Source organism: Geospiza fortis, unplaced genomic scaffold (genome assembly GCF_000277835.1).
Source record: "Geospiza fortis unplaced genomic scaffold, GeoFor_1.0 scaffold657, whole genome shotgun sequence".
NCBI lineage: Eukaryota > Metazoa > Chordata > Aves > Passeriformes > Thraupidae > Geospiza > Geospiza fortis.
In genome coordinates this window covers 644,861-670,179 of record NW_005054481.1, presented here as the reverse complement: position 1 = coordinate 670,179, position 25,319 = coordinate 644,861, and the positions used below count along the sequence as shown (strand labels likewise).

The window sequence follows — 25,319 nt, the reverse complement described above, 5'->3', positions numbered from 1 at the left end:
TTCGCTCCCAGCGCTGCCAGCCGCGGCGGGGTTAAAGCAGTAAATCCGCTGTTATTACAGATGGAAATTAGATGCAAACACTAATTTCTAACTTCAAGCCTTTAGGAAACCACCTGTGTCGGACCAGCAGCTGTTCTACACACGCCAGTTTTTTCTCTCAGTAGTTAATTTTACCACAAACATCTCGGCGTGTGCCATCCCGGTACAAGGTGTGTCTGGCTCAGGATTCAGGCCAAATTTCGACGGAGTGCTGGTTTTTCTGGGAACACAGCACTGTTGATCACAGAACTCACCTTCCGCACGGCCCCCGGCAGCCGCTGCCCTGGGGACACGGAGCCTGGAATGTTGCTCTTGCTCGTTCCATTTAAAGACCCCACATCCCGCTGAGCTGCTGGAGGGTTTGTCAGTTATTTACATCCCCAGCTGAGAGGTTTTTGTGCAGGTAACTTTGACAGGCGTCTACTCTTGGCTTGTTTTGTTGCCTGTCCTGCCTCTGCCTCAACACACACGGAGCTGCGGCTGCACTCTGCTGCCCACCCCTGCGCTGCTCTGTAAAGCCACGCTGGCAGCCTCCACATCAAATTAATGTTCCCGTGCCTTAAAGAGGGTCAAGGAGAAATCTCAGAGTGATAAAAGGCAAAAAGCTGATAACATATGGTTTGGGAGTCTTATCAAAATAAATTGTAAACCCACGTAGTAATTATGTCTGCCTTTAAAGGAGTGAATATGTTGCATTTTGGCTTTTTAAAATTTTAGAATGGAAGTTAGTTAAGGCTCAAAACAGACTTTTCTTTTTTCTTTGAAGTTTAATTCAGTTTTTTAGCAAAATGAAGAAGTGGATGGACATGTCAAACCTGCCCCAAGAATTCCGAGAGCGAGTTGAGAGACTGGAGAGAAATTTTGAAGTGTCAACGGTGATTTTCAAAAAGTTTGAACCAATATTTTTTGATATATTTCAAAACCCTTTTGAAGAAAGTTCCAAACTGCATCGAAGCAGGAAGCAGAGGTATTTTTTAGATTTGATGTGACTTTTCCCTGGAAAGAGTTATATTCAATATAAGTTTATGAAAATTAATTTCCAGAGTGATGGGGTCTCTTTGACTCTGAAATGCAGCCAGTGCAGAGCCACCCCTGAGCCAGGTGGGTGCCGCTCAGGCCAGCTGGGCTTCACATGCAGCTGCTGTTACACAGGAGTGTCCCACAGTGAGGGTGTCAGGGTGTGGTGGGGACAGGTACCATGAGGTGGGTTAGCTCCAAGGTGCAGTGAGATCAACACTTGAAACGTTTAGCAGAAATAGCTGAAATAGCACAGGAGTGTTTTGTCTTGGCACAGTGCTGGCTGGGGGCTGGTGTCACAGCATGATCCCTCTGCTCAGAGGCTGTCACATCCCTGTGACCTCCACGCTGCTGGCTGTTTGCCGTGCTTGCCAGATGAGTGAGAACACCAAATGGGAGGAAGTTACAGCTGATGTGCTCATTTTTATGACAAATTTGGGAACCTGTGGTGTCATCTTCAACACACACATGGAATGTCTACCTTATTGAAAGGAACTCATCCATACTCCCTGCAAGAATATGTGGCTGTGACAGCTTTGTAGTGAGATTGTAACCTTGGGGATGAGAGAGCCAAGCTGTGGGTCTTCAAGGTGTTTTTGTCAGTTTATGTGGGTTCTCTGGATGTGAGGGGGAATAATTGTTCTGGTGCAGTGCTCCAGTGTAGCTCCACACCCACAGGCAGAGTGCAGGGGGAGGTGCTTTGTTGGTGTTCCTTTCTCAGAGCAGTGTTGGTTGGTGCCACTGCAGCTTTGGCTGCTCTGTGGGTTGAGTCATGTCTTCCTTGGTCTTCCAGCTTCATGGGCTTGGATAGTTCTGCTCCAAACAAGAGTCAGCAGCTGAACTGTAGTGCAAGCTATAATTGCCTGTTCTGAAGGAATGGCTGATGCTTTAGTAAGATATTTTGGGAAAGCCATCACTGGAATATATATAGCCTTTGTCACCTCCCCACCTGTGGCTGTAGGACGGTTCTGTGGGAGGTGTGATACCAGTAGAATAGTGTGGCAGGGTCAGAGGCCAGAGGCAGCCTTTGGCTTGGGAACAGGGTTGGGAAGTTGTGGATGTGTGCAGGACACTCTGGAGCCAGGTTAGGCATTGTCTGTCCTGCAGTGAGAGCTGAACTCAGGACATGTAGCTTATACTGTGCCTTAGTGTGAAATTAAGACAGCAGCTCCTAGCTGTTGTTTTGAGCAGGAAATGGAATGAAATTTGAACTGTACAACAAGGTCTGGCTTCCTGGAACTGAAGAGTAACTTCTCCCCCTATTTTTCTTGTTGACAGGCGGGTGCCATGCAGCGTCAAAGATCTCTTCAACTTCTGCTGGACTCTCTTTGTGTACACTAAAGGTAGGCTGCTTGCTTTGCCTGCATGGTTTGTATACATTCCCAGCTGTGAACTTCTGTTGTGTTGCTTGACGTGATGTGCTGTCTCTTAAAGGTAATTTCCGTATGATTGGAGATGATTTAGTAAATTCCTATCATTTACTTCTGTGCTGCTTGGACCTGATTTTTGCCAATGCCCTTCTGTGTCCAAACAGAAGAGATTTGCTAAATCCATCATTTAAAGGTATGGTGGGGATAGATCATTTACAATCGACTGTGCTTTGTTCTCTTGGCTCATTTGAAATGAAGTTGAAGGTTGGTTGTGTTCCCCCCTCCTCCTGGTTCCCAGGCTTACCAGTGGAATTGCACACTCTGGAGATGAAAGCCTCCGAGGATCCTCCCTGCGTCATTGCCACGCTCTGCGAGCTGCACGACGGGCTCCTCGTGGAGGCGAAGGGCATCAAGGAGCACTACTTCAAACCATACATTGCAAAGCTGTTTGATAGGAAGGTACATCTTGTTTTATCAGCATTTGCTGGTGCTCCATGGTGGTCTCAAGATCATTTAAGTCCTGCAGGTTCCACAGGGGAGAGCAAAGGAACTTGTTAATGAGCAAAGGAACTCAGACTGGCTCAGGTTTTCTTTGTATTTTAGCAGGAGCAGAATTCCCTCACACTTTTAATGCTGTGTGCTGTAAGGTCTCCTCTGTTTCAGCTTTTTATGTCAGTGAAGAATCTTTCCTTTCTTGGCAGTGTGAAACTGAATCATGAAGGATGGTGTTTTCTTCAGGCAAAAAAAAATGATCTCCTTGTGAAAGAATTGTATGGAATGTCTGTCAATGGGGTGTGTGTCCTGCTGCTTTTCTTGAAGTTGAGCAAAATGCTTTGAAAGGAGAGGTTGAGGTTGCAGATGTACAAATTGTCCTGTCTAGTTCTGATCCTGGAAATGTTTTCCAAGTTCTGTGGAAGCTTCTTTGTAGTTGCTCATCGAGCCAGTCCCTAAGCCAGCAGTGAGCAGATGTCACATTGCAGGGCTGGCTTTGAGCAGTGAATTTGTCTGGAGCTTGGATCCAGTTGGGCTTTGTGCTCTGTCTTGGTAATGGCACTGTAGCCCTTTGGTCCAGGCCAAAACAAGAGTCCAGTTATGCACCTAAATCTCATTTTTTTTTACTAAAACCATCATGCTATCACACTTGAAACAGTTTTGATTTTATTATCTAAGATACTTCTGCTTTTTATTCTTAGATCTTAAAAGGAGATTGTTTGTTGGATCTTTGCAACTTTACAGAAAATAAGTAAGTTACAGCTTTTGTTCTCTATCGTAGGGCTTGGTTCGTGTCTAAAGCACAGGCCTTTGTGTACTGAATCTCAGTTTTACTGTTCCATTGTGTTTCCATATCTAATGGGTTTTGAGTATTTGACCACCAAAGCTGCTCTCTGGCTGAAACACTTTCTGGATCAGAGGTGTGGCCAATGTCAGGAGTTCAAGCTGCAGAGATTTTTTTCTTCATACCAGGGTTTTTTGTGCTTGCTCTGATTTTCTGGCAACTGTAATCTTTGAATAATGTAATGCAAACTAAAACCTTGGCTCTGAAGGTTACAGATGTGTTTCTATACACATATTATTTCCAAGTAGGGAAATCTCTAAATTTATTTCTCTATCTCTAATTGAGTGTATAAATCTGTGGATATGGCAGATGGACTCAAAAGAAAAGGAAGCAACAATTGCAAAACCACAAAAAAGAGGTGAACAATTTCAATGGGAGGGAAGTGTAGTTGTTTCAGAAACTCTGAATTCGCTTCTGAAAGCTACTTTAAATGCAAACTATAAAAAGTCCTTGTCAATTTTTTTTTTTTTGCCTTTTGCAAAAATACCTATTAATTTGTTTCTGCCTTTTGTTTGTGAGCTTTTAACTTGTTGGTTTGCTTTGGGAATTTTGAGCAAAGACTCAGTTGTTTTAATAATGTAGATAACACCTCAATTTAGATATAAACTTTTTTCTTTGATCATTGAAAACTGAATTTCTCCTAGTATTTCTACCTTAAGGTTGATGGACTTCCTTCAGTAACACTGTCATATGGAATGATACAATAGTCCCTGTTCTTTTGCAAGTAGTCTGACATCTCAAAGACTCTTGTAAGCATCTCTGGGTTTTTTTTGTCCAGCTTTCCACAGACCTTTACATTTTCCTAAAAGACGTGGGGCAGCTGAACCTGTGATACAGCGAGGTTTCCTGTGGGATCACAGCGTTGCTTGTGTCATGAATACATTGTTATATTCCATTATTATACATGCTGGAACTGCATTCCTGGCCCAGCTGCAGGCAGGATCACTGGTGCAAACCATTTCTGATTTTCATCCAGAAGTTCCATTCTGCTTCCCAAGTATATGTTTAAAGCCTTGCAACCTTGGTGGGATTGAACATTCCTTTTTTCCAGTTGCGTTTGCTGGAATAAAGAAAATGAAGGATTTGTTTGGTATCACATGTCAGTGATGATTTTAGAAATAAAACCCAGTCAGGTAACTCCTCACTTTCCCCTCCTCTGCACCATTAGGAAAATTATGGGCTGCAGAGTGGCAAACCCAGAAGTGCAGCCGTTGGGTGCAGTTCTCCCTGGTGCACAGAGTTAACCTCTGACCAGCTGAGCACTTCCAGATGGTTTATTCACAACTGGTGTGAAAGCAAAGTTGGTTTTTCCCTCTTCTTACTGATATCCAAATTCTGGTGGAAGAGTGATTCCTGCAGTGATTCTGGAGAGGTTTTGGGTCCAAGGACAGGCAGGGATGACTGGGGGCAGGTTGCTCAGGGAGGTGGGAGCAGCACAGCTGCCCAGAGCATGAAACTCTGACCCTGTGTTGGTTTGGGGCAGTACCTGAGCTCCTGGGGCACCTTCTTTGTTTCTTCTGCACTTAAACCTTTGCTATCAAACCTGGGCTTCTCTTTCAGCAAAGCACTGAATAAAGAGTATGAAGAGTATGTTCTGACCGTGGGTGACTTTGATGAGAGAGTTTTCCTGGGAGCTGATGCTGAAGAAGAAATTGGCACTCGAAAATTCCCTGCAGATGTGCCAGCAGAGAAAATGGCAGCAAGAGCTCACATGGAGTGTCATCTGCAGCAGCATTTTGAAAAGGTGATTCATTTAACATGGCAAGCTCACTTGAAGATCTCCTTCAAGTTTTTTCACCCTTATACACTCTTTGAATCATTGCGGTCACTTGAAATTTCTTCTTCCTGAGAGGAAGATGGTGAACACAGGCTTCAGTGCTGTCTTGCTATAAGGAGAAAAGGTGGTATCTTTTTTCCTGTGGAATTTTTAAAATAACTATTCCTTAAACAGAATGAGTGCACTTTCATGTGTATAGTTTGATTTTGTCCAAGAAAAATCAGTAAGTAATTAATACCCAAATATGTAGGTCTTAGTTTTGATCAAGCTTCATTTATACCCCATAATCATACCACAAAACCTTGACACTGGATTAGTTTTCCCACTGTTTAATTTCTTAGGAAAGGAAAAGTCAACTTTCCTACTTTTCTATGGAAAATAAGATTTGCACATAAGCCTTAACAAAGTCTCTCTTCATTACAAAAAGCAGCCTATAAACAGAGTTAATGTTTCACTGTGTTTAAAAATGTATCTAATGAAGCTGACATGCAGGAAAACAGTTGCTTGATGACTTTTTAATCTTGGATAAAGGGGAAAAATAGTATTGGCTGTGTGAAAGAGCCATATACTGTTTGATTTACATGTCAGTTAAAAAAATAAGAATTCTTATTCTACGATACTGGTGCAAGTGTAAATGAATCATAGATCTTGGCTTTTTCTCCCAAGTATAAGTGTATTCTATAATCAGGTACATTAAAGGTGGGAGTTTGGAAAGGGTTTTTTTAATTCTGAGCTTCAGTTTCTGTAGTACAATAATATTACTGTTTATGCATAATGACTGCAGGCTTCACCTTTTCTCATTATTTGCCTTGTATCTTCAGAATGTTGTCAGTTCAGATAATTAAATCCAAAAACTTTATTGTGTCACTTCTAGAGAGCAGGATACAAATAGGTAAGTACAGTCCACAGAGCTCCATCTGCTCAGTGCCACTTCATCCTTTGGATGGAGGATGTAGGGAGGCCCATTTCCCAGGGAATGTTCTCCTGGGAATCTCTCCTGGGCAGCTCTGCCACCCACTCCTTGTGTCACCCAGCTAACGCAGTTGGCAGCTGAGAATGGAAGCATGTGCTTCCTCTTCCTTGCCCTTGTATTTTCAATGTTAAATAAGCCTAAAAAGTTTCAGGTTTTAAGCTTTTATGTCTTGTTTTACTGTGTTTTAGTTGTAAAATCCCTTTGAGTCAATTTTTGTCTGCTCAAAGATTTGTTATATTTTCTATTTATGGAGTCCTGAGAAAACTTTGGCTCATTTTTAGTCACTTCTGAGCTCTCAGGTGAAGCCTTCACGTGGTTCTACTAGTGGTGTAATTTTAATCTTTGAAGGAATTTGCTGGAGATGCTCATTTGGAAGGTAATTGAAACAGTTTTGTTGGCTGATTTCTATTTATTATTTTTCTCTGTCTGACAGAAAAGGTCATTTGCACCTTCAACCCCACTGACTGGCAGAAGGTACCTGCGAGAAAAGGAAACTGCCATCACTCCTGTGGCTTCAGCCACACAGAGCGTGAGCCGTTTGCAGAGCATGGTGGCTGGGCTGAAAAATGCACCAAGTGAACAACTTACAGCTATTTTTGAGTGAGTATGTCCACAAGTACTTATCAATGAAAAGATGTGGTAACCTTGTTGGCAGAGGTTTTGGAGAAGGGCTTGTTCAGGTGAACAAGCTGCAGTCTTTGCCCTCAGCTGGGAAGATAAAACTAAGAGCACCTACAGGCTGCCCATTTTTCCTTGACACTACTGCAGGGTGTGTTGGTCTTACCCCATGGCACAAGGATGAGCCTCTCAGTGACCCTGGTCACTGTCAGTGCTGACCTGGAATAGCAGCAGCCAGGTTTCCCACTCGGGATGTTCTGGTGGCTGTTCCCTGAGCACACTTCAGATTGCTGCCTTCCTCCCTGAGCACAGCTCATGAAAAGCAGTAATTGAATAGTAAATACCTGTAAAGTTCTGGGTGTTTGCCTAATATCTTTCCAAGTCAAGGTCCTGCTGTGTTACAGTGTAAGGTCTCCAGATGTATTTTTACAAATCAGAATGGACATTTAGTATTAGCACTTAAAATTTGAAGTCCAAAACTAATGTTCTTTTTGAAGTAACCATCATAAACAGGTGAAAAATATTACTTTCTGTTCTCATCTTTGGAGTTACATACATTTGAAAGTTTTGCTAGCGCTAGTTCCTAAAAGTTTACAACTGTGCTCTGTGGGATGCATTTGTTTAGAATGTTTCTTTGATTGTTTTTATAAGGACTGATACTATTTATACTCTACAACTAAGACATTAATGTGTCTGTAATCTCTAATAAAACATGTGGTTGTTCCAAATAATAAACCAGACTGTCAAGAAAGAGGTAAATACTAAAATGGGAACAAGAATTGAATAAGCCTTTGGCAAGAGCTGTGATGAGTACTTTGCTCATCCTGCATGTGAGTTCAGCAAGCACTCAGGTATACGTACTGTGTCCCTGGAAGAAATGGACAAACTATAGTTTGGACTGTGTAATGTTCTATGCTTTTCAGTATTTTCTTTTTCAAATTAAAATTCCATGGAAAAGCTTTGAAGTTAATTAGAAGGCTTTGTTCAAAGAGAAGCCTTAGCTGATTTTAGTTCTAGCTTTTCAGAGTAATTCAGTGTCTTAATTTGACACAAGCCACGGGCCACTGTCCTCTAAAACAGAGTTGCTGGAAAATTCAGAAACATTCAGAATGAGCATCTCCAGCTAAAGATATTATGGCCCTTTTTTATGGCAGTGACAGTGTGGAGTTCATCAGTTCCCCTAGTCTTGGTAGGAAATGGGAAGATGCTGCTGCCTCTTCCCTCTAAGCTTTCCTGTGCTGCCTCAAACTGAGCCTGGCCAGTGTGGTGTTGTGGGTGCCTTTGGTTGCTTGGTGTGCTGTTGCAGTATCCTCCTCACTCCTGGCAGGTTCATCTTTCTCCTCCCTGCTGCTGTGGTTCTTGCTTTCTCCTGTGTTTGTTCAAGGTCTGCAGATCCTCCCTGGCCCTGTTAGGAAGGGAGGACACGATACTTGTGTATGTTTTACGTTTTCCTCTGTCTGTGTAATACAGGTTCTTGCTGATGAGGAATGCTTGGTGTAATTGGCCTATCTTTTTATTCTGATTTTATGGTTGTTGTTTCTTGATATTTATTTTTTAAACTGGTTATTAATTGATATAAACAAGGCTTTCTTTGCCTTTGGCTTCAGGTCTTGTGCCCGCAGCCCCTTGGAAAGCATCATGAGCAGAGTGAAGGAAATTGGTGAGACCTTCTGTTGCTGCTACACTCAGTCAACAGATGAGCAGCCAGGATCTCACATAGGTATGGACTGAAAAGCATGGGGTGTTTCAAAATACTAAACCAGGGCAAACAGAATGCATACCTATACTGTTTTCTGTATTTAATACAGTGGAGCTGGTTTTATCCCAGGATACACCCAAGCAGAAAACTGCTGCTGTGAAACAGTACACTGTAAAGAATAAAAATTTATAGCAGAGTAAACCCAAGACTGCAGTTCAAACTGGGATAACCAAGAAATCATGGAAAAGCAACTCTTAGCAAGTGTAAACTTGCAATCTTGTTAGCTTTATAATTTAAAGGAAACTGAAAGCAAATAGGAAAATAATTATTGCAAAATTACATCACAAGAAATATTACAATAAATAATCCTTTAAAATATTTATGGAATTTCATGCTGTGTCTGGGACTAGTGGATTTCTGAACTTTTTTTTTTGTTTGCGAAGTATGTGTATACTCACTGAACTATTGTTTTGGATGAGAACAGGTGCTGGTCAGTTTAGTCTTAACCCTGTTTGTGCTAGTGGCATTTGACTTAATCTCTGTTGATTTTAAATTTCAGATTTTGCTGTAAACAGATTAAAACTGGCAGAGATCTTGTATTATAAAATCTTGGAGACTATAATGGTGCAAGAAACACGGAGACTGCATGGGAAGGATCTGACTGTAAGTATAGAGCCAGTGAAAGATGAGAACACTTTTTGTAGCTGTTTCTTGAGAGTTTATCTTCAGGCAGTTTCAGAACAAAGTACTGTAAAGCACTCCGTGTATGTTGTTAATACTAAAAAGGGGAAATACATGGGAGCTGCCAAAATGTATTTTTCTTCTACAATTTAAACCAGTATAACTATCATAACTAAACATTTGAATTTCTGTTGCCTTCTAGAATTACAACTTTATGGACTGATAACTTTTATTATCTTCTTTACCCAATGAGCAGTACCAATGCTTCATGTTAGACAGCACTGCATTTGCTCTGCTTTATGATGCACAGCAATGAGGGAGTTCATTTGTCCATAGCACGCAAAATGTGATCATTTTGGTGTTGTTACTCTACTTCTGTTCTCCTCAACTTCCCTGTAAAAAGGAGGTTGTGGATGGGAGAAGAAGACAGCTTCTTTCCAACAATAAGCTGTGTAGTGTTAGTGCCACAGAATTCCAACTTGTGTTTCCCAAATGTGAGGCCAGTGGCATTGATGTGCTCTCTGCAGGCTCTCCTGGAGCAGGATGTCTTTCACCGCTCTCTCCTGGCGTGCTGCTTGGAGATCGTGCTCTTTGCCTACAGCTCCCCTCGCACCTTCCCCTGGATCATTGAAGTTCTTGACATCAGGCCATTCTACTTCTATAAGGTAAATAAGCACTGGCTTAGGACAGGATTGGTATTAAAAATGGCATGTTACTGGATTAAGAGTCATGGAGTCCTCCCTAGGGAGTCAGGTAAGACAAGGACTGATATTAAGTGTGCATTAGGATGTCACTCTAGGACGCGAAATAACGCGACACAAACACACTGCTCTTTCAAAGTAAAAAGAGACTTTTTAATTTCTGACTCCAACATTTATAGATTTCCAAAAGTGACAGCAGATTGGAGGGTGACAGTGCCACCTCTCCAATGACACTGGACAAGCCAACAGTCCGTCAAATTTCTCCTCCTCCATAAAAGAATGCAAAACAATAAGTTATTTACAGAAAGTGTGTGAGAAAGTTCATTACAAGAATGTAAACATCAGAAGGCTTAGAAAATCTTAAAAAATCAGGGCAACATCAAGCCTATTCTAAATGCTGGCTGTCCTGAAATGTATTACTTGGAAGGTGTAATGCCAGAGCTGAACCTGAAATATAAAGAACAAAACCCATTTTGTAAATTGTACTGATCTTTAACATACTGCCCATCAACTTCTACCAGACTAAAGCCTTCAACATATATTTTATTGATCTTTATATTTATTGACTACAGTGTAGTTCTAAAATAGCAGATACAGATCTGAAATGTTGGCTTTGGCTGCTGCTACTTATCACAGGCTTGCTTTGCTAAGTTTGGGGGCTTTTCCTTTATGTAGCAAAACATAGAATATATTTTCCAGGGTTTTCTCTGGTTTTGCTCTTCATTTAGCCACATTTTCCCCACTTCCAATGTAACTTGATTTTTGACTACTTCAATCCTTTTATCACCTATCCATATACCTCCAGTTTTTGCTGGATACCTAGCAGCTTATTGGGGTTAGTTCTGAATAAATCAAGTAGTTCTCTTTAGATGACAGCAACCAAAAAATGGAAGCCTTTGAGAAAGCTGGTTCATTATCTGTCCTTCCTTTTTCCTTTACTTTTCAGCTGTGCTGTAACAAATCTGTCAATATTGCTGTGGCTGTAGGTAGCCTCCATCCAAACTGGTGCACATCCAACTTTATGGAACAGATTTATGTTTGGTTTGAATTTTCTCAGCTATTCAGTGTATATTCTTGCAGCACTCTTATTTGGACAAAAATCGCCATTACAGGGGTTTCACACAAGAGAGACTTGTGACATTTGTAACTTTGTTCTCTAGGTGTAGCTTCTGTAGCAGGAATAGCCAAAACTGGTCTTCCATGGAATTTTTGTGGCATTTCCATCCTTGGAGCTTTAGCAAAACAGGCTGAATGCTCCTCTGATAGGAATAACACAGGGTGGATCTTGTGTTGGAGTATGATACTGCAGTCAGCTCTGTTCAACCCCCATTTGTCCATGTTAAGGGTTCTGAGCACTTCTTAAATGAAACTTAAAAGCAGTGGTTTTCAGCTCCTCATGTTATGGGCTGCTTGTTTGCAGGAGCTGAAATGCTGGGGCTGTCACATCCCCTGCTGAGCAGCTCTGCCTGATCGCATGTCCCAGGTCAGTGCTGCATGTGCCCAGTGCTTTCACTTGTGCACAGTTAGCAGTGGTGAGGTGTTGAGGCCCTAAAAACCCTGGAGTGGATTGTTCTGCACTAGTGGCATATCTGCTGTCCTCTTCCAGCCCCCAGGTTGCTTTGGGAAAGGGGGTTAAACGAAGAGGGTTGGGGAAGATGAAGATGTGAGGTGGAGGCTGGAGCACTCTGTGTTGACGTTTTGAACAGGAGCCTGAAATAAATAACAGTTAGATGGTGTTAAACGTGAGCAATGCGACATTGCTCGGTGTGTGTGTCATTGCCATCAGGTCATTGAAGTGCTGATTCGGTCTGAGGAAGGACTTTCCAGAGACATGGTGAAGCACCTCAATAGCATTGAGGAACAGATTCTGGAGAGTCTGGCCTGGACTCGGAACTCAGCACTCTGGAATGCACTCGAGGCCTCAGAAAACAAAGTCCCGACCTGTGAAGAAGTATGTGATCTCATTCCTGTTACTAGGAAATTTGTGTTCTTTTTCTCACTTTTTTTATTTGGAAAACTGTTCAAATGAGAGTATTACTGCAGAAAATCTTCTATTAATAGATTGTCACAAAGAAGGGAAATTAATTTGTTACCTTAGACTGACATTTCTTACTTCTCAGGTAATATTTCCCAGTAATTTTGAGGCCAGCAATGGAGGAAGTGGGTTTGGGCACTTGCCCATGATGCCATTATCTCCCATAATTCATCCTCGAGTGAAAGAGGTTCGGACAGATCTTGGTGGGAGTTTAAGACGAGGTAAGTTTAAGGCTTCTGATATTATTTGAATGTGCAAATTTGGGGAGAGGGTTACAATTCTTTGTAATTGGAAAAAGCATCCTTGAATCTGAATTGAGAGTTCGGAATTGTGAAGTTTATTTGAGCAAGAGAAGGTCTAGATGCACCCAGTCAAACCAGTGCTGTGACTAACTGGCTGCAGACAGTGCTCAGGCAGTGCTTCCCTTCTGGACTGGAGAAGATTTTGCTGCTGGCTTGATGCCAGGGTGACCTTACTCTGATATGGATTGTCATCAATCACTTATTGTCCATTGATGTTCGAATTTTTCCAGGTTTTTTTTTTTTTGCTTTCTGTTAGTTTACGGTCAGTGAGTTTGACTGGCTTTTAGGTGACTTTTTTTTTTAGATATAATGACAGAGCTACGCTTACTCCTGCTTCCTACAGAACTGTTTTTGTGCCGGGTGGAGGACAGTGCTTTGCCTACAGTGTTCTGTCCTCTGAAGCTGCTCTTTGCAGATTCCTGGATCTCACACAGAAGTGTCTCCTAACAGTGAGGGTGCAGAAGCAGTGCCAGCACTGCTGTTTCCTTTGCATGCTTCTCTAGTTAGGAATTGCAGCTTTTGTTGTATCCCAGACACTGGTCCATATGTTCTTGCATGTGCTCTGTGAGCTGGTGGGCTGTGTAATGTCGTCTCCTTCAGTGTTTGTCTGGCAGCAAACAAGGCTGTTTGGTGTTTTTTAAAATACTCCTTGGGAAGGAGATGTACAAGCAGTTTCTGTGTTAGGCTTCGCTGATGGAAGAGGAACCAGATTGGAGATGGTGTCTTACATATGTCTCTCAAACCCTGCAGTCTCCAATCAGTCTTACCTGGCCAGTTATCCAGATAATTTCTGATTCATGGGAAATAGGAAATTCTTGTCACTGTGATTGTGACCGACTGCAGCAGAAATGCAAAAAGCCTGCGAGCAGAAGCCTGGTACATTAGTGCTGTGTACTTCAGGCTTATTACTGAAGCAAATGTTTGAAAGCAACGGGAAAGCCTGAGGGGAACTGGGGGTATGTGAGGGTGGAGTCACCTGACTGGGGGCAGTTTAGAGAGAGTTTGAAAGCCAGAACATAGGGAAGACAACATGTCCAAGGAGTGTGGTCAGGGTTTCTATAGAGGAATGTGTTCACAGGAGTAACACTTGCAAATATTCCCTAATTGCTAGGCTGACTGGAGTGAGTGCCTCTGATCCTGTGTGTTCTTCAGTCTCTGTGGGTCAGAGTGACTGCTCAGCTTCCATGTGATACCTGATGGCAGAGCTGCACTGTCTGGGGTGACTGCAAAACTGAAAAAAGTCAGACTACAGATCTTGTTCTTATCACCTCGGAGCAGTGAACTCTGGGGGCAGGCCTGAGCTATAAGTGATCTCTGCTGGTGTAGTTGGAAGGTATCCTTTCACCTTCTCTGCAGAAGTATTTCCATTAAGCTGCTGTTGTTAAGGTTTTGTCGGGTTTATTTTTTCTTCCTTGACATGCCAGACATGCAGCCATTGTCTCCAATCTCCGTTCATGAGCGCTACAGTTCTCCTACAGCTGGAAGTGCTAAGAGAAGGCTCTTTGGAGATGACAGCCCCAAAGAAACGCAGATGGAAAAAATCTTAACGAAAGGAACTAAGCTGACAATTGCTCCAGCATCAAGCGTTGGTGCTGAAAACATGTCAGCATCTCCTGCCCAGACAGTGCTGACCATGACAACCACTACAGGACCAGGAAAAGCAGGACAGAAGGTCACTATCCCACTGCATGGTAGGAATTCTTGCTGCTTTTCTTCTCTACTAGGATATTTTCTTTAGTCTTAAGTTATGGTTAGACCAACCATGCATCTTGAAAGTGTGTTGTTTTTTCTTTCTGAAAAAACAATTACTTTGTCAACAATAGCTGTCCTGGCTTGAAGGACAGGTGTCTGCCAAGGAAGGTGGGAACCTCCCTTGGAATGGAGAATATGACCCCCTTCCCTCTGAATTATTATAACTTTGAAATGACGGGACTTTCAGGCAAAGATACCAGAAAAGGAATAGCAGTTCCTTACTAGCGTGTGTGTGTGTATAACAAGGCAAACAAACACCAAGCCTGGCAGCACAGATGAGCAGACGCAGCAATGGCGGGCGGGCTGGCGGAAGGGATGGAGAAGGGGCTGCCTTTGGAACCCTCAGGGACGGCCGGGCCCGCTGCACCTCTGTCTGGGGAAATGGACTGCAGCAGGAGCCTCGGAAGCAGCTGGAACGGCAGAGGCGAGCAGATCCTGTTGCAATAAATGAGATGTAGCAGAAACTGCAGAGCTGCAGCCCCTGCGGGGTGCCCTGGCAGGCAGGGGTACGGCACTACGGGATAGTGAAAACTCAGAGCAGCGGCAAAAGGGCAGGGGCTGGCAGGGGTCTCCTCTGCAGCAGCAGCATCACACAGCCAGGGAAATGCGTCCTCTGGGATGGGGCTGGGGCTCGGGGTCCTGGTCTTTTCCCCTGAGGCACCGAGCAGATGGCAGGGTCCTTTCCAATGAGGCAGGGTGCCAGTGACGTCCCCGTTCGGTGGCTGCTCTCATGAGCAAACGCTCACTTGTTTGGGGTGGGCTGCAGCAGCGAACTCCCCCCATAAACAGCAGCTGGAGCATCCTCCTCCAAACCCAACGTCAAGAGAGGGCAAGGAGCTGAGCCCAGCCTCTCACTACCCAGCCAAAATTTCAAGGTATCTTTTACCTTCCAAAGAGAAAACCTGCCAGGTAAAGACAGTAGCCAGCTGAACCCTTCCCCATCCTTACCCTGAGCCATGGCAACTTCTTTTATCTCTCTAAATTACCGGTGGTTTTTGTCTCTTAGTAATGTATGGGAGAAAATTCCCTGAGAAAAAGAAAACAAAAGGAGCAGTCCTAAGCTCCAACTGCTACTAAAAAGGTTGAGTTTATATTGACATCACATCCTTGGAGGCATCTGATCCACATTGAGGATTTCTCCTCTTGCAGAAAACATCATGTTTGTGCTCTTTCCAGTTTTACCTCACACATTAATCAGCATTTCATTTCTCATCTCCATTAATGATTTACTGCAATTTGTCTTAATTTGGTCTGTTAAAATCTCAAAAGACTGTGAAACTTCTGTTTTGTGGAAGTTCAGTGATACTTGATTATTTCTGAAAATGATACATGAGCAATGAGTTTATCGCCATTCTTAATTTAAAAATTGGGTCTATAGTTAAAGATTAAAATAAAAATTCTGCACTAATCATGTTTAAGGAGATTAAGCAAGATAATTTGATTACTGAGGAAACTAATGAGGACTGTATAGGATATGCTGCCAGTTTTGCAGAATAAGAATAAAAAAAAAAGAATGCCCACCTTCCTCCAACAGAGTGGAAAACCAAGTACAGAAATTGTGATTGCTTGTAAATTTTGTACTTTAAGATAACCTTTAGAAAAGATCATTCACATTCAGATTCTCCGTTTAAACCTTACCAGGAATGTAATTTTTACTATTTCTGAAGACTGTGGGATAGACTGTAGTACAGAGGGTGAGATGTCTTCAGTATCAAATGTTCATAAATGAGTTTGATTTGCTGTTTGACTTTGCAGCATGAAGAGAGCAACCAGTTTATTTCTAGGTATGTGTATCCTCTCCAGGTATTGCAAATGACATGAGTGGAATCACCTTGATCCCCATTTCGATTAATTTAGGCCAGCCATGTAAAGTGGATGCTCAGGCTCCCTGCCACCCTCCTGGGAACCAAGGAGCAGAAGTGGCGCTGCCAGCGGCCGGCAAGCCGAAGAGAACGGGCTCCTTGGCACTGTTCTACAGGAAGGTGAGTGCCCTTCCTCAGAAGGGGTGCTGTACTTGTGCTCGTGGCCATGCTGGAGCCCGCCTCCCTGTGCAGCTCCCATTACCTTCAGTCTTCATGTGCCTTAAGCTTGGCACATGCAGTCCTTATATACCTTGAAGAAGAAGGAAAAGTATGTTGAGTGTTGCAGAGAGTCCAGTTTTCTCCTTCCCACCCATGAGATTTCTTTTTCTTTTTAATTAGGAGCTTCTGTAAATAAATATCAAAGGCACACTTTACTTCAGATTTTACTTCTCTCGGCTATTTTGATTGCCCTCACATTTGCAAGGGTTAGACAGACCTGACATGAGAGGATTTTCCTGCGTCTTGCTCATTCAAAGCTGCACTGCTGTGGATCCAGCATCTGGAGATGCTCCTTTGCCACTTTTAAGTCCGCACAGCGATGCTGATCTTGCTGGGCTGGGGGCTCAGGAAGCAGCGATGAATAACATAGTAGCTTAAGGTTTCTAAAAAGAATGAGTTTGAAATCATGCAGGATTTAAAGATTAAGAGCTGGGTGTCCTTTAGAGGAACTTCAGATGACTTACTTATAGTTGCTTTCATTTCCAGTGTGCATTTTGTGAAAGGTCTTTGGAGGAAGCCTGGTAACTTGGTCTAGATGACTACAAAGAATATATCCCTAAATTAGTCTCTCTCAAAAATATTAGAAGATTTTTCTTTGCTGTTATTTTCTTACTAGGTAAGTTATTTTCTGAGGTTTTCCCCTTTGAAGGTATCTGTATAGATACAATAGATCTTAAAGATTGTTCATGGTAGAACTTCTTAAGGTACATCTTAATACAAAAAATAATTTCTAAAAACACTTGTAAGCCGCCTCCTTTGTCTGAACTATTGGTTCTTTCATTTTGCCAGTGACAGGCAGTTTCTCTGAGAAAGGATTAAGAATTGATCAGTCACCTGCCAGGTGGGGACATTGCATTTTGGAAGTTTTACTCTCAGCTGGGGAGAACTTCAGATGTAGCTGTGTCTCTGACTAACCATGTCATAGACAACATAATTCCTCTTAGTTATGAAGAACTAAAACCTTGACTTATATTTGTCGTTAAATTTTGACTTTCCATTTATAGTGATCATTGTACTCAGAATGATAAATTTTCCCCTACTTTCCTTTCTTGCTCCTGTTCACTAGAGCAAGTGAAAATGACACTACCCCTTCCTGCTTTCCAGCATAAGGAAAGTGCCTCATTAGTTAGTGAGGGATATGGTATAGAAGCTATAGGCATAATGTTTTTAGGTGGATTTTCTGCAAGTGTTAGAGGTTCAACAGTTGGAGAGTGGACAGCTTAGTCTTTGAATCCCAAAATTCCAGAATGATTTTGGTTGGAAAGGACCTAAAAGATCAAATCATTCCACCCCCTGCCATGGACAGGAACGCTTTCTTGTAGACCATGCCCCATCCAGTCTGGAACACTCCAGGAGAGGGCAACAGCAGCTTCTCTGGGCACCCTGTGCCAGGGCTTCACACCCCTCCCAGGGAAGAGTTCCCTCCCAGTATCCCATCTGACCCTGCCCTCTGGCAGTGGGAAGCCATTGGCACTCCAGGCCCTTGTCCCTCTGCAGCTCTCCCAGAGCCCCCTTAGGCAGCAGAAAAAGCTCTGAGGCCTCTCTGGAACCTTTCTTCAGGCTGAACAACTCACACCCTCCCAGATCTTTCATGGGAGAGGTATTCCTTCCTTCTAATCATCTTCATGGCCCTTACAGAATATCTCTGCTTTGATGTCTTTTATTTCTGCAGGCCAGGATAAGCTTGTTTGGCTTCACTCTTTACTGTGTGTCTTTTCCTTCCAGGTGTATCATCTGGCAAGTGTGCGCTTGCGTGATCTGTGCTTAAAGCTGGATGTTTCCAATGACTTGCGCAGGAAGATATGGACATGTTTTGAATTCACGTTGGTTCATTGTGCTGATCTTATGAAAGACAGGCATTTGGACCAGCTCCTCCTCTGTGCTTTTTATATCATGGCAAAGGTAACATATAGTTTTAAGAAACTCATGGAATTTTATGTTCAATTTTACGTTCAAAATATCAGGTGTGTTCAGCATTTACAGTTTGACTGATTCATTCATGTCATATTACTGGAGGGAAGGGGAAGGTCCTTCCAAGAAGTGGATGAAGTCTCAGTATGGTTTTTTCCTTGTTTTGCATATCTTAGCTCACTGGCTCATTGATGGAAGTTCTTGACAGAGTTTTTGTTCTCTTCTTGAGTGCATTCACAGTAGCACTGGTTGACACAGACAAAGCGCTGTGTGGTCTTATTGCCCTCTATTTGTTTTCTGTCCCATTTGTCATCTTGACAATCTGTTGATCTAAACTAAAAATTCCATTACAATTACAGAATTAGGCAGGTGCAGAAATTTGCAGGAGCAAATTTATGTAAGGTGTTTTCTATTCCCAAAAATCCCTTTAGCTTTTGATGATTCAGGCTGAGGAATTGAGGTGGTTGCCTGTTGTATTTCATTTCTTATTTCATTTGCCAGCTTTAATTTAAGGTGGTGTTAAATTGGATTGTGAAACTGTACTATTGGTTTGACTCAGACTTGAGCTGATGGTTACAGTGTCCATCAAGCCTAATTCAGACACAAAATTCAGGAGGCCGATTATCTTTTCTTGAGGGCAAATGAAGAGTAGCAGTGTGTGGAGGGAAACTGATGTTTAAATTGTGACTACCTGTGCTCTTAACTGCAGCATGGGTTAGGCTCACCTGATGTCAACACTGATAGCAAACCCATTTAATAGTGCTCTGTATTTTATCACGTAATTCGTCAGTTGTTTTGAGGTTTTTTATAATACAAGCTTTTGAATGCTGTCTCCAGTTCAGAGTGAGGCCCGACAGTTTAGCCAGAGACGTTGATACATTGTCTCCTGGCTCCTGCTACAAAAAGTGTTGCTTGTCTGCTCTTAAAATTACAGCTGTATGGCTGAAAAACAGAGTGCTTTAAGAAATTAGCTATTTTGAAATAAAAAAGCAAAGTGAAATTGCATGTGTGTACCTGGCTAATGTCTTGTTCAGGATTTCCCCACTTTCTGTTTAGAAAAGTTAGGGATCCAGTTTCCAAATTCACAAAACACATTTTTGACTTAATAATATTTCCTTTCTTTAATTTTAAGTGTCACTGGAAGAAAAGTCTGGAAAGGGGTAATGCCTAAGCATCATAACTAACAAAAAGCTTTAGTAGCTAAGAAACAAGGAATTCCTGAACAAGAAAAATCTTCATTGTTTCATGCTCTCATCACTAGAGATAAATTTTTAAATTATGTATCCATAGTAATACTCCTCAAAAAGCTAAAAACTGGACCTAGGCAGCGCAGCCTTCACACTTGCACTTGGTCTTCAACAGCCTTTTCTTTTCCAGGTAACCAAAGAGGAAAGAACTTTTCAGGACATAATGAAAAGTTACAGAAATCAGCCCCAGGCAAACAGCCATGTAAGTCCATAACACTGGCTTTACTTTTTGTAAAGCTCAGAAGTGGCTTTTGAAGTCTTGGTGCTCATAAGAGAAGTCAAATCCTCTGCAGTGTAATACTTGCTCCTGTTCAGTTGGATTTCATCTAGTCTCCTGACCTCCTTGCTTTCCTTGACAAGAGTGTTTTTCCTTGCTATCTTGTAGGTTTATAGGAGTGTCTTGTTGAGAAATACTTCTGATGATGTTCCATTGGACAAAAATGCAAACTCAGATATGGAGATGACAGAAGGTGAGTACAGCAAAGGCATTTGCTCTTTTCAGTAACATACTTGGGGCTTTTAAAGAACTGGACAGTCAAGTAATAAGTGGAACAAGTTTTACAGTTTTAAGTGTATTATAGAAAAATATATGTATTGTTGAAAAAGAAACCATCTTGTAAGTAGCTCTCCTGTGTATTAGGTATGGAAAATAACACTTCCTAGTTGGAAAGAATATTTAATTTCATTTACCTAAATTTGGTTGCTCAGGGTGGAAGTATTTTCTTAGTATGTCAATGATACTGTAGTTCTTGGATGGCAACACTGATAACGAAGAAGAATGAAGATAAACAGTACCTGGAATATTATGGTGGGTTTTTTTAATATCATCTATTCTGAAGACTGAAGTAGAAAGAACTTGTTTCAGAAAATAAAAATGCTAACTCTCCAGGACTGTCATTTTCTTATATTCGGGTTTCTTTTAAATAAGTAATGGTTTCTTTGCTCTGGGTTAGAGAAGAAAAGGGATAAGAGTAGTATTTGAGAAAAGCATGGAACTGTGCCATGCCTGTTTTGAGTGGCATGTCAGGAAAGTGAGAGATCACAAGCCCATGTATGAACCCATGAGCAGATCTGTAGCCAGGACACACGTAGAATTTAGTTTGTTCTTTGTGGCAAATTCCCTCTGGGTGGGATTCATCTGCCTTAATGAATGTTAGAGCCATTTTTAAAGGCCTGTTGAGGATTCTGTCAGGGTCATGGAAAGTACTGATCTCCTCTAAATCCTGTCTGACACCTCCACAGTTACTGGATGACTTGGAGTATCTGAAGTGACACTGGGCTCTGGTATTTTGTCAGACAAATATACGTGGTTACAAAGTTCTTCAATGGGTTTTCCTACCAGACTTTCTTGAGTTTATGGACTCTTGCCTCCTTTACACAGTATTAACTCCAGGTCTTTTGATGCCAGTTCACAGGAGCTGTGCTTGTGTTGTGAGAGAAGGAAGGCATATGGACAAAGGAGTCACTTATGGGTGTCAGCTGGAGCTTTGGATGTTTGTCTCAGTGCACTGATTGCCAGAGACTTTGTGTGCTGCTCTATTTTACTTGGCAGACAGCAGAATGCAGGAACCATAGAAGGTTGTGTTCAGTAGCACTTCAGCTTAATTACAGGAGCGCAGATATCAACAGCACTGCACTTGCTGTGTGGCTACAGCTTTTCCCACTTAACAGAACATGCCTGAACAAAGGTGTCATGACTTCCTTGGTGCAGATCTGAGTTGAGCACCAAGTTTTTCTCCGCTAGCTGATCACAACAGACTTTCAGAGAAGCCAAAAGCTGGGAGCTGTCAGACTGCTTAAAACTTAGTTTTAAGATCAAGTAATGGCTTTGTACCACTTCCCACACTCCCCAGAATAAACATGGAAGAAGGGGTCAGTTGTGCTACAGTTTCTTGCTACAGCTATTTCCAAGTTTGGAATAAAGGTTGATACTGGCCTTTTTAGACATAACCCACAAGCCTGCTCACAGCAAATGGTAGCTCCTCCTGATGTTCATAACCACCTGCTGCACACCCTGCTCCTGGCTCAAGCACATTTCTTGAATTCCTGTCATTGACTGGTCAATTTATGGACAAGTTCTTGCCAGCTGGACACTGTAAGTTCAACTCTGAAGTACCTGGTTTGCCAATGCTGTAGTTTTGAAATCTGAAGCTCTCTTATTGTTAGACTCATCTGTGAAAGCTGGCAGCTCCTTGGGACGGTCCACAGCAGAGAATTTGAGTGAGTCAGAAACAGAGGAGAGAGGAGATCTCATTAAATTTTACAACGCAGTCTACGTAGGAAGAGTAAAGTCATTTGCACTGAAGTACGATATCACAAACCAGGATCATGTGGTAAGTAAAGTATTTTGGAATTAATACTCAGAGTCATTTTTCCTGGGAGTTAAATGTATGTCAGTAACTTTGTCTTATCACCTGATGTGGGTCCAGTCAGATAATTGGAGGTAATGGTATGAGCACTTGTTTTAACAGCCTTTCCAGAGGACAAATGTAGATGCTGCTCAGTTTGTAAACCCATTTCCAACTTCTTTACATCAGTGCAATAGCCATTGGCACTCCAGGCCCTTGACTCCTACTTGCTCAGATGTCTGTAGACTGTCTGTGTAAGGCATCTGGAAGATTAATTCTGTTGCTTGGTTATTACTTGATGTGTTGTTTCACTGTCATGAGATAAAATATTCTAAAGACTTGGAAGTGTATGAATGTTCTCTTGTGTGAGGTTCCTGCTGTCAGGATGTTTGGATTGAGCAGCCGTGTCCTCTCGTGCAGGTGGAGGCGCCGCCGCTGTCGCCGTTCCCCAGCATCCGGCCGCAGGCGGTGTCGCCGCGGCGCATCTCGCAGCAGCACTCGGTGTTCGTGTCCCCGCACAAGAACGGCGCCTGCCTCACGCCCCGCACTGCTCTGCTCTACAAGTTCAATGGCAGCCCCTCCAAGGTGCAGACAAAAACACGGCTGAAAGTAGTTAATTGTCTTCTAATTAGGATGTGGCCTAGTGCAGTTCTGATGTGTTATAATGAATAGTCTCTCACTTTGCACTGAAAGGTAGAGTTCTGTATGTAGACTCCACCACTCAGAGGTGCAGGATAACCTGTTGTTCTCTGATATTTCGGACATAGAGCAAGTTTGAAATGGAGTCAGAGTAACTCATTATTTTTGTCTTGATTGCAGAGTTTGAAGGACATCAACAATATGATAAAACAAGGTGAACATAGGAGTAAGAAGCGAGCAATAACAATTGACAGTGACACTGAATCCCCCTCAAAGCGACTCTGCCAGGAAAATGATGATGTTCTGCTGAAACGTCTGCAGGATGTTGTCAGTGAGAGAGCAAATCACTAAAAAACTTCTGCTTTCTGTGGGATCTCTAAGTTACGGAGCTGGATACAGCTGTTGTGCTATTTATTTCTTGGTTTTGTATATAGACAACTGTCAAGTTCCTTCAACACTGAACTTTCACCTGACTTCCACAGGACGCAAAAAGTAAGAGTTATGTAGGAAATGCCAGTGATCTTCATGCCCAAAGACCACACTGTGCTATACTTTACTCTGAGCTGTTTTAGCAAAAGAGTGTTCTCTGAAAGCCATATTGGATGTTCTCAAGCCTCATTTGGAGCATCATGAATTCTGAGTGTAACTCAGCTTGTAATACCAGTTTTATTATTAGGATAAACGTGATAAAGAAATTAGTGAAATCAGTGAAGTTTCCTCAAGCTTTTGGCATTTAGAGAAGAAACTTACAAAGTGCCTTATTTGAAAAGAATACAGAATTTTATGTATTATTTTACTGTGGAGTAACTGGAGGGAAAAGAAATTAATTATTTAGCCTCAGGAAGAGCTGAGTAGTTTTGTACTGTCAGAACTTATGTTAAAGTGTAGGTTGTGACATGTATCTGACAGCTTTTGCAGTAACAAAGGCAAAAATCTAAAAATACAAATAGTGGTGACTTAGGTCGGACTCTGGTAAAGCCCTGAGATATAGTTCTGTGAGCCTGAATTCCCTTTCTATTGAACCAGTGGTGCTCCACGTTGGAAGCTACAGAGCAGCCTGCCCTAGATGCTGTTCATACAGATGGCAGCTCACCCACGAGAAAATACAGTTACAGCTGAAATCAACAGCTGGGGTTTGGCCATGTTAAAGCTGTTCAAATGTACACATTCTTTTAACAAAGTGAATGTCTTGTTTTTTACTGAAGACCTTTAGCCTCTTGTGTAGTATCTACACTGAATGTAAGCCCATCACATAAGGAAGTGTGTATGTGTGAGGTTTTATAGCTGTTAAAGGCTTGGGTTCACTGGAAAAGTAGAAATTCCAGCATCCAGTTCTTGTGACTGAGTTTTTAATGCTCAGGATTTGGTAGGGTCTATTTTACCAAAACAGAGAAAAGTCAAGGTTTACTCATTACTGTAAATCAGTAGTTTAATCTTATTTTATAATTGTATTTAATATTAGAGCCATAGAGAAACTTCTCAGCACTGTAATTTTCAGTTTCTGTGTAACTGAACTGAAAAAAAGAAAGAACAACTACACAGGACTTATTTGAGGGGCTCTGTTTCCTTCATTGGCTGGGTGGGTAAGTATGTGAGATCCACAGGTCATGGGGAGAACACTGCCATGATTTTGAGCAGCTTCAGCAATGATGAAGGAGAAATTCATTACTAAGTGTAGGTGTGCAGGGACACTACTCAGCAAGGAGTAGAAAGTTTACAAACTTGGTTTTAAGTCATTAACTACTTGAATATTTGATATTTTTTAAAACTTTTTTACTCTCAAAAAAAGGTGCTTGCCCATGGAGAGCTGCAGTATGATGAAATGGCTGTGCAGTGGAATAGGTTTCATGTAGGTATTTAATTTTAATCAAGTTTTAATGTTTATCTTTAGATTTTGAGATAAAAAGTGGAGGATTGCAGCCTTTCTGCAATAGGATAGGAAATTGATGGTTAGGCATGACAGCATCAGTCTTTCCATGGTATTGTATGATGAGAGTTTACAACTGCTGACATGGTTTTAATTCAATATCATGTGCACATCTCCTGGTGTCTCTGCTCCCCACACTGTCACTGCTTTCTCTGACAGTGGACAACTGATGGAGCCAAAATCCTTAATAACTGTTATGTATAGTGCTTCTTCATTAGGAAAATGGATGTACTACGGCTGGATGCAGTTCAGAATTCTTCACCTTTTTAGGTGATCTAAAACTATTTTGAGCTTGTTGAACAGCTAAAACAATAGCTTACATGGAATTTTTGTAACGGTTTCAAAGTGCCTTCACATGTAAATCTGTATTTTATAATAAACAACTAAAAAGCATTTTAACCTGTGTTGCTGTATTTCCTGTTGTTTTGCTGTGCCAGTTCATTAAACAATGCCTTCTTATCTGCATTTTCTGTAATATCAAAGACCTTCATCATTTTTGTGCTTCCTCAGATTTCTTTGGGATTTTTTTTCTGTTTGAATTCATGACATTTCATGTGTTTTGTCTGAAGTTTCCTCCAGACGTTTCTTTACTGTTTGTATTTCAGTCAGGTGTGGATTTTGGGAGAAGGTGAGTAATACATTGCATGAAGTCACCAAAAAGCACCAGGAGGAAGAGAACCCTGCAGTGACAGGTGATGTGTCCACAGAGGCAAGTGTGACTCCAGCAGAGCTGAGCTGTGGGCTCCTAGTTCATCTCCGAGCATTGCAGGCATGAGCTCCAGGTGCTGGTCCTGGCTGCCTTCCTCCCAGATGTGTTTAAGAACCAGCCTTGGACAGGTTTAGATCTGTACCAGCTGGTGTCATGC

At 42.1% G+C, this 25,319-nt stretch overlaps 1 protein-coding gene across 6 annotated transcripts; it reads left to right on the top strand.

Moving 5' to 3' along the window:
* Positions 1-213: 213 nt before the first annotated feature.
* Positions 214-25,181, top strand: RBL1 (RB transcriptional corepressor like 1). 6 transcript variants are annotated; one of them, XM_014310081.2, is made up of 20 exons: positions 261-1,006; positions 2,335-2,399; positions 2,491-2,619; positions 2,725-2,885; positions 3,620-3,669; positions 5,323-5,506; positions 6,946-7,112; positions 8,738-8,850; positions 9,389-9,492; positions 10,038-10,175; positions 11,998-12,162; positions 12,332-12,467; positions 13,973-14,239; positions 16,104-16,282; positions 18,107-18,283; positions 19,670-19,741; positions 19,925-20,009; positions 21,706-21,872; positions 22,308-22,472; positions 22,707-24,852. In XM_014310081.2, exons 1-20 carry the CDS (start codon positions 828-830, stop codon positions 22,875-22,877), a joined length of 2,874 nt encoding a protein of 957 aa, XP_014165556.1. In that variant the 5' UTR covers positions 261-827; the 3' UTR covers positions 22,878-24,852. The 6 variants fall into 6 exon arrangements, with proteins under 6 accessions (XP_030918948.1, XP_030918949.1, XP_030918947.1 ...); XM_031063084.1 differs by having other exon boundaries at positions 286-1,006; positions 16,158-16,282; XM_031063089.1 differs by lacking the exons at positions 21,706-21,872; positions 22,308-22,472; positions 22,707-24,852 and adding exons at positions 25,059-25,081; positions 25,161-25,181 and having other exon boundaries at positions 228-1,006.
* Positions 25,182-25,319: the final 138 nt, after the last annotated feature.